Below are 13,113 nucleotides of genomic sequence, written 5' to 3' on the forward strand. Positions count from 1 at the left end.
TTGTATAACATTTTCAAACTTTTTCACAGAACATTGATTAAATTAACAATAGTTATAGGAAAAAAATAAAAATAAATCACAAATTTGAAAAAAGCCAATGGTAGTACTCATAATCAAAATATTAAAAAAATACAGAGAATATGCTAGTATAAATATGAGTATTAAATGTCAAGTTGGCCAAAAATGTGTCATAAGAAATTAATTCTTCCAAAAAATGTCTTGGAGGTTTTATTCCCCGCTCCTCGTACTAGCTGATACCCGTTAGGCCCATAACATAAGCGTAGGGTGAATTATACCAGGTTTTAAATCATTTTTCTTTGCGTTTTCCTTCTACTTTTTGAATATATAGAAGACCCATACAATAAAAACTCACATAGTTGTAAAATCAATACGTTAATATAGCTCAACTAAGAATCTAAAATTATACCTCTTATTTATTTTGTTCTAACATCAAACATGATTAAAATATATAATTAAACAAGTGATAATTCTCTACAAGTTTGATATGGGTAATAATTTACCTGTATGAAACACTGTTATAATATTCATATTATCTCCCGCCGTAGATACATTTATAGAACATCAGTTATTGCCTATTGGGACGGTACACTGTCATTTGTTTTCTCCGTCTTACAATTGCGTAACATAATAACATCTAATATCATACAACAATAAATGTTATGAATTATAATAATACAATTATGTTATTTAGTTAGAACTTTTTTTTGGGGGAAAAAGTTTTCAGTCGGTCGTTTGACGTCAGTGATTACCTTGAATGCTATTTTAAATAATACATAATTATGACAATGACAAAACAAATATAAATATTATACAACAAAACCAGCTTCAAATATGAAAACAATAAAAGTAGGTACTTAGTCTGTACTTTATGGTGATAAATTTTTTACCTAGGTACATTATAATATACACCATATCTTAATCTTGTTTGAATGACCAGTATAATATTATATTTTGTCATGGTAAAGACTAGAATAAATATACCAAACGTATATAGGCTGCGCTGAGTGAGCTGGGTCTCAAAGATTACCACTTTAATTCACTCAATGTAGGAATTATTTATGTTTAGTATAATTTTTTTGAAAATACCTCAATGCATTATTTTGAACTATGATTCATAATACATTTTATAGCTTTTAGATTTACACATTCATACACAACTTATGATGTGTATTGTGTATATTTAATAATTAACAAGTAACAATTGTCATATTATCACCAAAGACTTTCAAACTTTCAACTTGGTCTGTGATATCACAATATGTGATGAGCACATGATAAATGTGATAGGCGACAGCTTAGATCATATAGTCACGGCTATAGCTCATATCTATAGCCGTGTCATATAGTATAATATGATCTAAGGGCGACAGCAATTAAATTAACCGATGTTTGATAAGTGATAACAGATGCGGGATTTCCCACATTTTTCCCTGGCACAGAAATAGCATGATTACCTAACGTAAACATACTTACATACATATTAATGTATTATTATTCTGTCTTGTGGACAATCCGACAATTAATTCGAAGCGTCAATGCGTCATGTGTACCAGAATTGTTCACATTGAGCGACGGACGCGATTTTTAATATTATAAAAAACCCCCGTTTAATTATTTCGTTCGTAATCAATATATTATACATGTACATATATTTATGAATATTTTTATGTGTATATCGATATCGGCTGTAGTTTTGTTGTATTTTATAATATTATTTGGCGTTGCGCTGCTCAAATAACTGATGACGATAACATAACGATGCTATATAGTGTTCGATCACAATATTAAAGATACAAAAATATAATAATAATATTATTATCACATTCACCGTTCCTAGTATAAAAATTCATTGTGCACAGCAGCTTCGCGAACGATGATCCTTCACGACGGAATGATGATTGACGATGGGTCATCGTACCAGCAAAAAATGTTCGACAGGGCAGCCGTTCTATTACAGAAGTTCCCATTCCGGTTCCTCAACAGAGTTTCCAGGGAGAGCACCGAGCGGACCGGAAACTCACGCAAAATGGCGTTTTACTACTCGAAACGTTTCCCAAACATGTGTACGAGCTCCTCTTTCTACGACGACATCATGAATATCGCCGAAATGCACGTGAATTATTACAGTGAGTATTGTAAACTATTGTTCTTCCCAACTGTTAAAATTCCGAAAAATATTATTAGGTAAGTAGAAGTTTTTTGTTTCCTGAATCCCCAATAGTCGTTATTTCAGTTGTGCGGACGGATCTATTTTGGGTACAGGTTTTTCAGGTCTACATCCAATTTCAAAAATTCTTATTTGTTTTAAAAATAATTTACTTTGGGTGGGTTGAAGTAAAATATATTCTTAAAATAATCAAGTCCCAATTAGTTTGCTTACAAATTTTCCACATCACCCCCCTTGGCCACCCAGTACACATCTATATGGTATTCAAAATCCTCCCAAACTATTAATAGTGGTGTTATAAACTGTTAAAATTAAACATAGTTTGGTTCGTAAATAAACTTGCAAATAATCTGACCAAACCAAATGCTCAACAGTTCAGTCCAATTAGGTACAAAATAAAATGGTAAAAAAATTCAATGTTATTAGGATGATTAATATTTCTAAGTTTTAAAATTTTATAAAAGTTCAGTTTATTTTCAAAACAAGGCCAATTATAATATCCTCGATTATTTTCTGTACACCTGAGACCTGACCCCTCTAATCAATTGTAAGCATTAACATACACTTCCAATTGAAAAATCCTGTGTATGCCACTTGTAAATATTTGACATTTCGTTAGAATAAATTGTAATTATCATAAACTTGCCAGTTGGCAATTACCAAAAAATCAGGTAAAAGTTAATAAAGTATCTACTTGTTTTTTTACCTAATTCCATAGACCTTATACTAGTTGACAGAGCATAATATTTGGTCGATGAGGATGAGTAGAGCTGTGGTAGTGTGGTCCTTGGCAATTTGCTTTACAGTGATATATATATATATATATTTATGTTATATACAGTTTATTCAGCTTATTGAATCATCTACTGATCATGGGCACAGTACAATAAGTCCAGTTAAGCAGTGCAGTCAGGCAAGACCAAGCAATCTATACCCTTGCTCTGTTTATTAGTGTGAGGTCTATGCCTAATACTGAAAATATTATTAGAATAGGTTATAATTAAGAAATTATGATATAATAATACTTATATTATTATTTATTTTATGTAAAAACTAGTTAATTCTCTATGTACTAAGAAATTGAAAATACAATTAAAATTAATATATTTTATAATGGAACAAATAAACTAATAATTTATATATAAATTAACAGAATCCCGTTGGTTTGATTTTGGTGAACTATATTCAGAGCCATCTTTCAATGAATCTACAGTTCCATGGACTAATCGTCCAGTATTACGACCAAATCATACACAAAATACATTTGTTCATAGTGTCAATTACAATTACAATAACAATCAGAGGGATTTAACAAATAGTCATACTCTTAAAGTTCAACTACCCAATAAACTAGTCACCATTCTAGTACCCACACCTAGTTCTGTTGAATCGTTTTCAGCATCTAGTTCACCATTAGATTTTGAAGAGCCTATTACGCCTATTAAAATAATGTCTAAAAATAACAATGATTTTAAAAAGTCACCTGAAGAGAATAATAATAAAATACAAGTCATCGAAAACGATGATGATACTAAAAGTAGCAGCATTGACTCAGATAGTTCTATGTCTGATACTATTGATGAAAAGACTGTATCATATGCAGAAATTATCAAACATTCCAAACCTACAAAACCAAAACAATCTGAAAAGCCTGATTATAATATTATTGAAGAATCTAGAAAAGAATCTATTAAATCTAATAGAATTCCGCCATCTAAAAAAATATCAATTAAGCTGCCTGATGCTCCATTTCTACCAAATAACCAACATTGTGCATTTTGTAAAAACAATGGCGAAGAAGAATCAGTTTATAGAACACATTTTGTTAAAGATGAACTAGGAAATGTGAAGTGTCCATTTTTATCAAGGTACACCTGTCCACATTGTAAAGCAACTGGGACTAAAGCTCACACTATTAGTAGATGTCCATTAAGTAATAAAAATAGAATTAATAAATTTAATAAACAACAGTGATAAAACATCATTAATTATTAACATTGTTTTAATATATATATTTTTAAATATTATTTGTTTAATTTATTGTTTCTTTTATCTTAATAGAGCAAATTAAAATTTTTAAATTAAAATAACTTTATTTACTTGATATTTTTACATTTTATTCTTTTAGATTTTGTTACAAATATACAACTAATAATTAATAATTTAGGACAATTTTGTTCGTGTTTATTCAAGTTTATAAAATGTTATATGTTTTTAGATTTAAATGTTTATATCAGTTTAATTAAAAATAAGTGAGATTATAAATAAGAAAGACTATACAAAAGCTTTGTTATTATAAAATTTCAAATATATGATTTTTTGTTATTTTATTATTTGATTTTAATTTTATATTAAGTGAAATATATAAAACAATTTTTTTAATTAAATGTCTAACTATTACTCTATTAAATAACTTTGTATGAATGATTGTTTATTATTTTTGTATACTTTTGGTATATCTTTAAATTGTTTATTCTTCAAGGGCATTTTAGTTCTAACCAATTTAATATAATAAGATATATCTTTCATAATTTTTAAAGACGGATAAATACTAATCTTTCTCCAGAGAGTTTAATTGACAATTAGTATTGTGGTAAATGGTAATAAAAATTACTAATAGACTACAAACTTTGGATTCGAGTAAAAAATTATCCAAGTATTTCAAGTTGAACAAAAACTAGAAGATATACATAAACACAGCACATGTTAATATTTATTGAATTGGTGTAAATTATATATAACAATAAATATGAATAATGTTTTGAACATATTTGATACAACAAAATTAAAGTTAACAGAGAAGGTATTTATACACTTTTTATTTAAAACATTACAGTTTACAACTTAATATTTTTTATATCAGTTTGTGTTTCATTACAACTAATAGATATAAACATACAATTTTATAACAAAATAAAAAAATAACTTACAATAAAATAACTGTCACAAAATGTACATACTGAAAAAATTATGTAAATATTACATTTTATAATAAAATTAAAACAAGTTATTGACTATAAAATTAAAGTTATGTTAATAAAACAGGATTTAATTTATCAGGCACTATTATCTTAGCTCTGGTCTTGTTTTTTGTCTCTGGTCCATGTGGAAGGGCATATCTCAATTTCTCCCAAAACCAACTATCTCCCCATTTAATATAAGTATTCATGGACAGATATGCTTTTAACTCAGGATCTAAGTCTTTGGTTGATATGTCTCCATAAAGTATGACGATTATACGACTGCGCCGTTCATTCAGAGCACTGGAATAAGCTGTCCTGAACTCTGTACGGCCCCAAACACTCTCTAAAAAATGTTGTGACAATACAATTATAGTTCTTCGAGATTCATCAACTGATCGAGCGATTTGGGCAGGAATCCAATCGCCGACTACCCAGTCTCTGTAGTGAAGACAAAGTTTAAACGGCGAGCTGCCTCCTTCCAAATTTGGTACTAAATGCTTTGCAACTAGTTCTTCGTCTTTGTGAGAGAAACTAATAAATGCATCATATTTTTTATCTTGGTCAAGAGATTCTTCAGATATAGGCCATGTGATGTTGTGAGAGTACAACCATATTTTGATTTTAGTCTTGTTGTTACTAAACAAAATCCATAACAAACCTAATACTAAACTAAAAACAGCTAAAAACATAGACACAACAATGATCGTGGAAGTATTTAATCTTTCTTGACAAACTTCTTCCGCAGTCAGGGTGTATAACAGAGTTGATGATTGATGGCACGTGATATTGGCTAAATCAAAAATCTATTTAAAAAAAATACAAGAATATTATACTAACCATATAATAATAACTCAGTTACAAAAAATACTGCAATATGTTTTACCTTAGATGAGAATTTGTGAATAAAATTTATAGTATTCTTGGCATCACAATCACATATCCATGGATTACTATTCATCGTTAAGATGTTTATGTTGGGTAATGTATTATTCAAATTCGCCTCACTAATCATTGTAAGGTTATTATGTTCCAAGTGTAATTCCTAAAATAAAAACTTAGGTTCTAAAATATATTCATAAAAATCTAAAAAGTTATAAAATCATAGCGTTAAAATAAACATTTTAAGAGGATGAAACACCCCCATGCATTGTCTTGTTGTCTGGTAAGCACGAAACATAAACAATTGTATGATAATCCAAATAATTCATTTAACTTTGTTATAATATTAAAAATACTAGCTTGAATTTACCTCTTATCAAATTTAGAAGTAAGAATACTATCAAATGAACATTAAAGGTTTTTAATATACTTAAATTTTTAAGGTGATTTATAAGCATTTTAAAGTTGACAAATAATTCAGTTATAAAATGATCATAACACTCTTCAAAACTGATATATAAATAAAAAACCTAAGAGATTTGATAGATAATATTTTTAATTCTAAATGTCATAATAGGTTAATTCACTCTTCTATTAAATATAATTGAGGTAAATTAATTATTCAGAACACATAATTTACTGTGTTATGCGTTTATAAGACAGACAACACATGAAGCGTCCTCGGGTAACCTTTATTTTAAAAGTAAAAACTTGAGTTCCATTATAGGTTATGGTAAATTATAAAAAATTCTGAGTGAATCTAATCTTGCTATAGTGTGTACAGGATTTTTTAAAGCTCTGTGTAACTCATAAAAATAATATTAAAGGCTAGAGACTACAGACGCTTAAAAAGTATGAAACATATGTTGTAATATATACTTCTCAAGAAATGTAAAATATGCTCAAAATCTCAAAGTTGATAAAAAAAATCATTGCAATTGCTTATAAATATGTATAAAAAATACCTTGAAGTAACTTAAAATTAAAACAATATCCACTTGCTAAAGAGGATGCAACACCTGTGTGTGTTGACTCTATATTAGAAACGTACTGTTGTTTTTAAAAGTAGAGTGAATCAACCTGTTATAAAATTTAAAAGTGAGATTATTATTCATAGTACCTTGGAGGCTTTTAATAACATTTTAATTACAAAGCAAGTTATGTGCATTTTAAAACCACTAATTTTATTTATGATTATAACTTGATTTAAATTGAAATAGCTGTAAGTATACTTATAAATTTTATTTTGGAGGCTGGTTTTATCATATAATTTACTTTTAAGTTAATTGATGTTAAATTCTTTGTGTTTCTTTTAAATATTTCATTGTTATCAGTTATGTTGTTTTATATAATTGTTGAACTGTAATAGTAAAACTAAAAGCTAAAAAAAAAAAAATTGATTTAAAATCAAACTATCAATAAAAACCTCCAAAATGTCCTGGATAATAATCCCACCATATAATTTTATACAAAGTTCTTCTACTTTAATTTTTAAAAATAACAGAGTAAAATGGATTATTGTGAAAGTAAAATTTGGTATGTTGTAGGTTCGATAAACAGAAACGGCACATGTAGGGTGTCCTTTTAAAGCATATAACCAGAATATATTTATCTATAAACAATGAATCTTTTGACAAGTTGTAAACAGGCACACAACGCAGCATCAATTATCGAGGTAAATACCTCGTGACTTATGGAATTAAATTTATCTTAGCATAAAACAGATCTTTAGATTATTTTGCTATCTGTTAATGTACTACAAACAAATATGCAAATGCTAGAAGTCTCAGGCCCTGTTAATGACTTAAAATGTATTGAAAATGTTGTATGTTGTATAATTTTTAGATACCTAGATTATTAAACGTAATTTTTTACTATAAATATAGATTAAAATTTCTATCAATACCTAGTTAAGGTTACAGGAAAATGTTAAAGAAAAATAATAACAGTTAAAAACTATATACAGGTTAATATTAAATGATCACTCAGAATCTAAAACAATATAAGTGTAAATCAATTGTTTGATATAAAACTAACTTACCATAAGATTTTTGGGTAACTGCGTAATATTAATGGTATTTAAATAGTTATAACCAATATTCAGCTTTTTGATGTTTAAATTTTCATAGTTTGGCAACTTGGTGATGGAATTATTTTTTAAGTTCAGTTCTGTATAATTAACATTTCTACTTGAAATTATTACTTCCGGTGCCAATGTTAAATTTCTATTTGAACAATTCATCAGGGCAGAATTGTCATGAGGACGGTAAGTACACTCACATTCGAAACAATCAGTCTTGTTGTCATCCTTAAAAGTTTTCCAGTCACATGTTAAGCTTTCGATATTCACATTTGAAAATTCTGTATGCAAATCATCATTACAAATCAGTTTGTGTTCAATTTGTAAGTACTTGTACACTATTTTTGGCATTTGGTTATGTAAGAATCTTGCAAATTCATAATTACGACAATCGCAAATGAATTTATCACTAGACAGATTAATTTGTCTATTATTCCAGAAATTGTATGGTGGCGTTTGTGCTCTAGCAAATATTTCTAAGTTTGATAAATCAATTTCTTCTAATGGATTATTGTTAAGATTAGTTTTTACTATCTCATTAATATACTGTATATCTTCTACTCTGAGTACAGTGAAGTTATTACTTGAAAGATTAATATTAATTAACTTCACCAAATTTACCCAACCAGAATCAATACAATTTATGAAATTGTTTGATAAATCAATAGTTTCGACTTTCTCTAAATAATGTAATGAGAATGAATGATTTGAGATCAAGTTACTTATATTATTATAAGCCAATTTCAATGTTTTTAATTTCGGGACATTTAATGCTTCTCGTTCAAAATTTGTTATCTTATTTCTTTCCAAATTGAGGTACTTCAAGTTTCTTAAGTTCCTTAAACCGTAGTTATTAATTTGGATTATTAAATTATTGGACAAATCTAAGGTTTCTAGATGTATTAATGGTCTCAGTAATTCATGATTGATATTTTCAATTAGATTGTTAGATAAATCTAACAATTTCATTTTCCCAGCATCCCGAAAAAACATCACTGGTAGTTCATTCAAACGATTTGAAGTTAATGATAATTCTGTTATATTTGTCGAATTCCAAATCATGTTTTCCGGTACCTTTTTTAAGTTTAAAGATCTGAGATAAACATAATGTAATCGGTCTAAATTTGTTAAAAATCTATGAGGTATAGTGGTAAAGTTACCATAGCTGAATCTGATAGACTCTAAAGAAGTATTTTTAAATGCTTGGTCAGGCATAGTAAGTAAAACATTTTTATTTAATGATATATCAAGTAGTTGATTGAGACGCCCAACAGTTAAAGAAGTAAGTTTATTGTTAGCTAAATCCAAATGCTTCAGACTCTGAGAATTTAAGTCCAAAGAAGTTAAATAATTTGTGTCCAAATTCAAACCTTTCAATGGAATACCATAAAATAGATCACTATTTAGTTGGGTTATCTTATTATCTCCTAAATCTAATATTTCTAAAAGAGTAAGGGGTTTGAACACACCCTCAGGTATTTCCTCCAAGTAGTTTTGTCTGAGATATAATTTTGTTAGATGAGGTGTTCCTTCAAATGATTCATTGGTTAATATTAATTTGGTAAGAGTAATATCTAACGTCTGCACACTCTCCAAATTTGACAAGTAAGTATTTTTTAGACTACCATTGAGTCTCATGGCAACTAGCTTCAGACTTTCAACTTTATTAATCCCAAGTGTTGAGATGGTTTGATGAATTCCTGTATCAGATAATAGACATTTTGCGTAATGCAATTTTTTTATATCAATTTGATCAAAATGCTGTTCCCATTGTATTTTATCTGAATTACATTCAATTTGAATTATGGATTCCATCAAATTGGATTCCACCGTTGATAAACCACATGCCACTTGCATTTCTTCATTGTAAATATCATGCTTACATGTGCATTTATCACTACTTAAGCACATCAAGTCCGATAATACTTGCCCAAGAAGTACTTGGAGTATAATAATGTGCATTAACCAGTTCATTCTGAAAAATAAAAATAAACATTTTTGCTTTAAAATTATGAATTAAATTCTTGGTGAATATTATGAATTTGTAACTAATGAAATATAAATTTATTCATTCAAAATAAAAATATCCAATGAAGTTTATGAAAAAATTTTAATTCATGCTGATAAATTGTCAGGATTATTGATTGTTTTTAATAAATAAATATACCATTCGGATTCAATTATATATAAATTGTACATAAATCAAAGGTTGTTTTTTTTATAAATCATTTAGATAACGCCTCGGATGACGCCATTGTTTAGTAATTACATTATTATTTTACTAGGTACTAACACACTTTAAATAATATTTTTTAAATATAATAGTAATTGAAAATTAGTGCCAAACACAATGAAGTTGTATCATTATTATTATGTAAACAACGCTGCATATAGCAGCAAATTGGAGCAAATGGTTAAATTATTCTCATCGGTTTTTCTTATTAATTCTAAAAGATTATTCTATAGTAGGTATTTATAACTATTTAAAGAAACTTAAAGTCCTTATTACAGTAACAAAAATTAAAGAGATTACTTGGATATGAGAATTTAAAAAAAATCTATTTAATTATTACCTAATGGTTTATTCAGAAGTATTGGGAGTACTACAAAGTAATTAGTAATTACCTATTAATTTTGAGGATTATCAAATTTAGCGTAGTTGTGTATCAAACAATCTTGTTATCAACATACAGACAAAATACGACGTGCATTGCAGTGCACATGCTCAATATAGGTAAAGGCCGTACTGCCGTAGTACATTAAATTGGTACAAAAATGTAATAAGTTATAATATTATATATTTATCTATTATATCATTACTCTTTGTAAATGTTTGTAAATAATTTTGTATTATCTATTGTTAAAATGTCAAAATATTGTGAGAAATATTGCAACACTACATTTAGATAGTAAAAAAAAAATAAATGATTTACACATATCAATGCCTAATTAACTAGGACCCGGGAATGAGATATCTAAAAATAATATTAAACAAATAAAAATCATCTCTGGGAAGGGAGGAAGGAAGTTGCCCCCTGAAATTTTTCCAGTATGAGTAAAGTTATTGCTTTTCTCTCCTGTATTGAGTTTTAATTCATTGAATTCATTTTTTATTTTTTTTGGAAGCATTATGCTTGTGTTTGAATATTATATTTTTGTGTGAATTTTATGTAATTATTGATTAGGTAGTTGTTGAAGTGTATATATTGTAATATGCTTTTGCTCATAATAATAACGATAGATACCTAGTTTTAATTTGATATAATTGCATTAATTTAACAATTCTATACAACCACAGATTATATTAAAAATTTTTTTGATATAATCTGTGATATATCTTCAAGCACTGCTATCATATTGCACCTATATTATAATTGAAGAAAGGATGGTGCAAAAAATAAAAATATATATTATTTCCTACACCTTCCCAAAAAACTACTCTACACATTTTACTAGACGAAAAGTCGCGACAAAAATGTAATGACTGTAGTTGGGTCTTGCTGTCGCGTGTCTGCACGAAGACCTCCAGAAGCCCGCGACAACAACAATTAAACTTGGTAATTACCAATTAACATAGCTGGTAATAGTTGATCAAAAGGTTAACGTAGGGGAAACCTACTTGGGCAGTCTGTGGAGCTTCAACGAACTCTGTGCGGGCATCGCCGTCGACGGAACGTCTGTAGCGCATTCATCCCTAAGACAACTGCGGAGCTTCCGGCGCGAACACGATCCTCCTCCGACTAGACCTGCCAAGTTCCGGGGACAATGAGGTGCGCGGCGGCCGAAGCAGGATCATCATCCGTTCGTCTTACACGCCGTAAACCACAGCCGCCAGATCAACGCGTAAAATGTGTAAATGCGACGTGTGTCGTCGAGGAGACTAAAAACTGGAAGATCGGACGTGCGTTTTGGTATTCGGACAACTGCGAACACGAAACACAACACGACGGCGCGGCTTGGTAGGTATTCGGTGGGCTATTATTTATCGATTAGCGGCCATAAAATGTAAATTAAATGTAGCCAAGTCAAATCGTCGTCATAACTCACGGGTATTTGCACAATATTGCCGATATAATGTTAGATTTTCACCGTCGGGACGACACTATTTCACAAAAACGCGGACCGTGTGCGACACGCTATTACAGCACTAGGAGCCACTACTATAGGCACGAACTACGTGTGTACGACGAGTACGACTAGTGACTACGCGTGAAATATTTCGTCAGTCGTGAATCGTCGCTATTCTATATTACATACGTGGGTATACCTACGTAATAATAATATTATTCAGTCGGTGGTCGCCGTCGTCGGCACTCGCAGTAGTGGTGGAAATTTGAAAACCGAGTACGCGAGGCCTTTCGCGCGCGCCGCGGCGAATCCGCGATCCCCTCTGAAGCACAACCGGTTTCGGTCGTAAATATAACAGCACCAGGCGATAATAGTAGTTATTGGTCGTTGTAGTCACAACACGCGCTCCGAGTTCGTATCGCGACGCAAGATCGTACAAGATCACAACAATATTATAATATTATTGTTGCACGCGCGATTACGCCACCGAGCGAGAACGTGGCAGACCGTCCGGGCGCACGACCGCAAAAACGAAATGTGAATTCGTATGCAATGGCGATGAAAATATACAGAACTTATCGCGTCCGGTTCGGTGGGAGAATGCCAAACGCTCGTAATCTGAGCGTAAAATGCTTTCCGTTGCCGGTCGTTTTTTTTTTTTTCTGTGTTTATTCGATAACGACCCATAATGTTGTGTAATGTGTCTAATAGAATACTATATTTAGCACTGTCCGGCACACGCCGCAACAACACGCCGTAATTTATTATTATGAAAAATAATAACATAATAATACGCGATATTATAATATTGATATCATTATTTATTATAATTTATGAGCAACCGCCGACGATTTCAGGTTACAACCGTTGTACTACAATCGTACATAATATTCGGCTTGTTTTTTTCCCTGAGAATGATATACATATTTTCTATT

The 13,113-nt window shown here is 29.8% G+C and overlaps 2 protein-coding genes across 2 annotated transcripts; one reads left to right on the top strand and one right to left on the bottom strand.

Annotated features, from left to right (window-relative positions):
* Nucleotides 1-1,470: 1,470 nt before the first annotated feature.
* LOC111032388 lies at nucleotides 1,471-4,213 on the top strand. Its single transcript, XM_022312688.1, has 2 exons — nucleotides 1,471-2,147; nucleotides 3,342-4,213. The coding sequence occupies exons 1-2, from the start codon at nucleotides 1,895-1,897 to the stop codon at nucleotides 4,160-4,162; spliced, it is 1,074 nt and encodes a 357-aa protein (XP_022168380.1). The 5' UTR covers nucleotides 1,471-1,894; the 3' UTR covers nucleotides 4,163-4,213.
* Nucleotides 4,214-4,991: 778 nt separating this feature from the next.
* Nucleotides 4,992-12,706, bottom strand: LOC111032352 (protein toll-like). The gene is made up of 4 exons (XM_022312641.1): nucleotides 11,730-12,706; nucleotides 8,072-10,085; nucleotides 6,035-6,193; nucleotides 4,992-5,954 (listed from the first exon to the last, which is right to left on the bottom strand). The coding sequence occupies exons 1-4, from the start codon at nucleotides 11,768-11,770 to the stop codon at nucleotides 5,217-5,219; spliced, it is 2,952 nt and encodes a 983-aa protein (XP_022168333.1). The 5' UTR covers nucleotides 11,771-12,706; the 3' UTR covers nucleotides 4,992-5,216.
* Between the last annotated feature and the right edge of the window lie 407 nt (nucleotides 12,707-13,113).

The sequence above is a fragment of the Myzus persicae genome, unplaced genomic scaffold, assembly GCF_001856785.1.
Source record: "Myzus persicae strain clone G006 unplaced genomic scaffold, MPER_G0061.0, whole genome shotgun sequence".
Classification (NCBI taxonomy): Eukaryota; Metazoa; Arthropoda; class Insecta; order Hemiptera; family Aphididae; genus Myzus; species Myzus persicae.

Excerpts from the sequence above, each read along its gene's own strand:
- LOC111032388 (XM_022312688.1), top strand. The coding sequence starts at position 1,895 with ATGATCCTTCACGACGGAATGATGATTGACGATGGGTCATCGTACCAG. Across the intron at positions 2,148-3,341 it reads AATGCACGTGAATTATTACA|AATCCCGTTGGTTTGATTTT; the intron begins GTGAGTATTGTA and ends ATAAATTAACAG.
- LOC111032352 (XM_022312641.1), bottom strand. The coding sequence starts at position 11,770 with ATGCCCGCACAGAGTTCGTTGAAGCTCCACAGACTGCCCAA. Across the intron at positions 6,194-8,071 it reads AGTTACCCAAAAATCTTATG|GAATTACACTTGGAACATAA; the intron begins GTAAGTTAGTTT and ends TTTTTATTTTAG. Across the intron at positions 5,955-6,034 it reads TTCACAAATTCTCATCTAAG|ATTTTTGATTTAGCCAATAT; the intron begins GTAAAACATATT and ends TTTTTTAAATAG.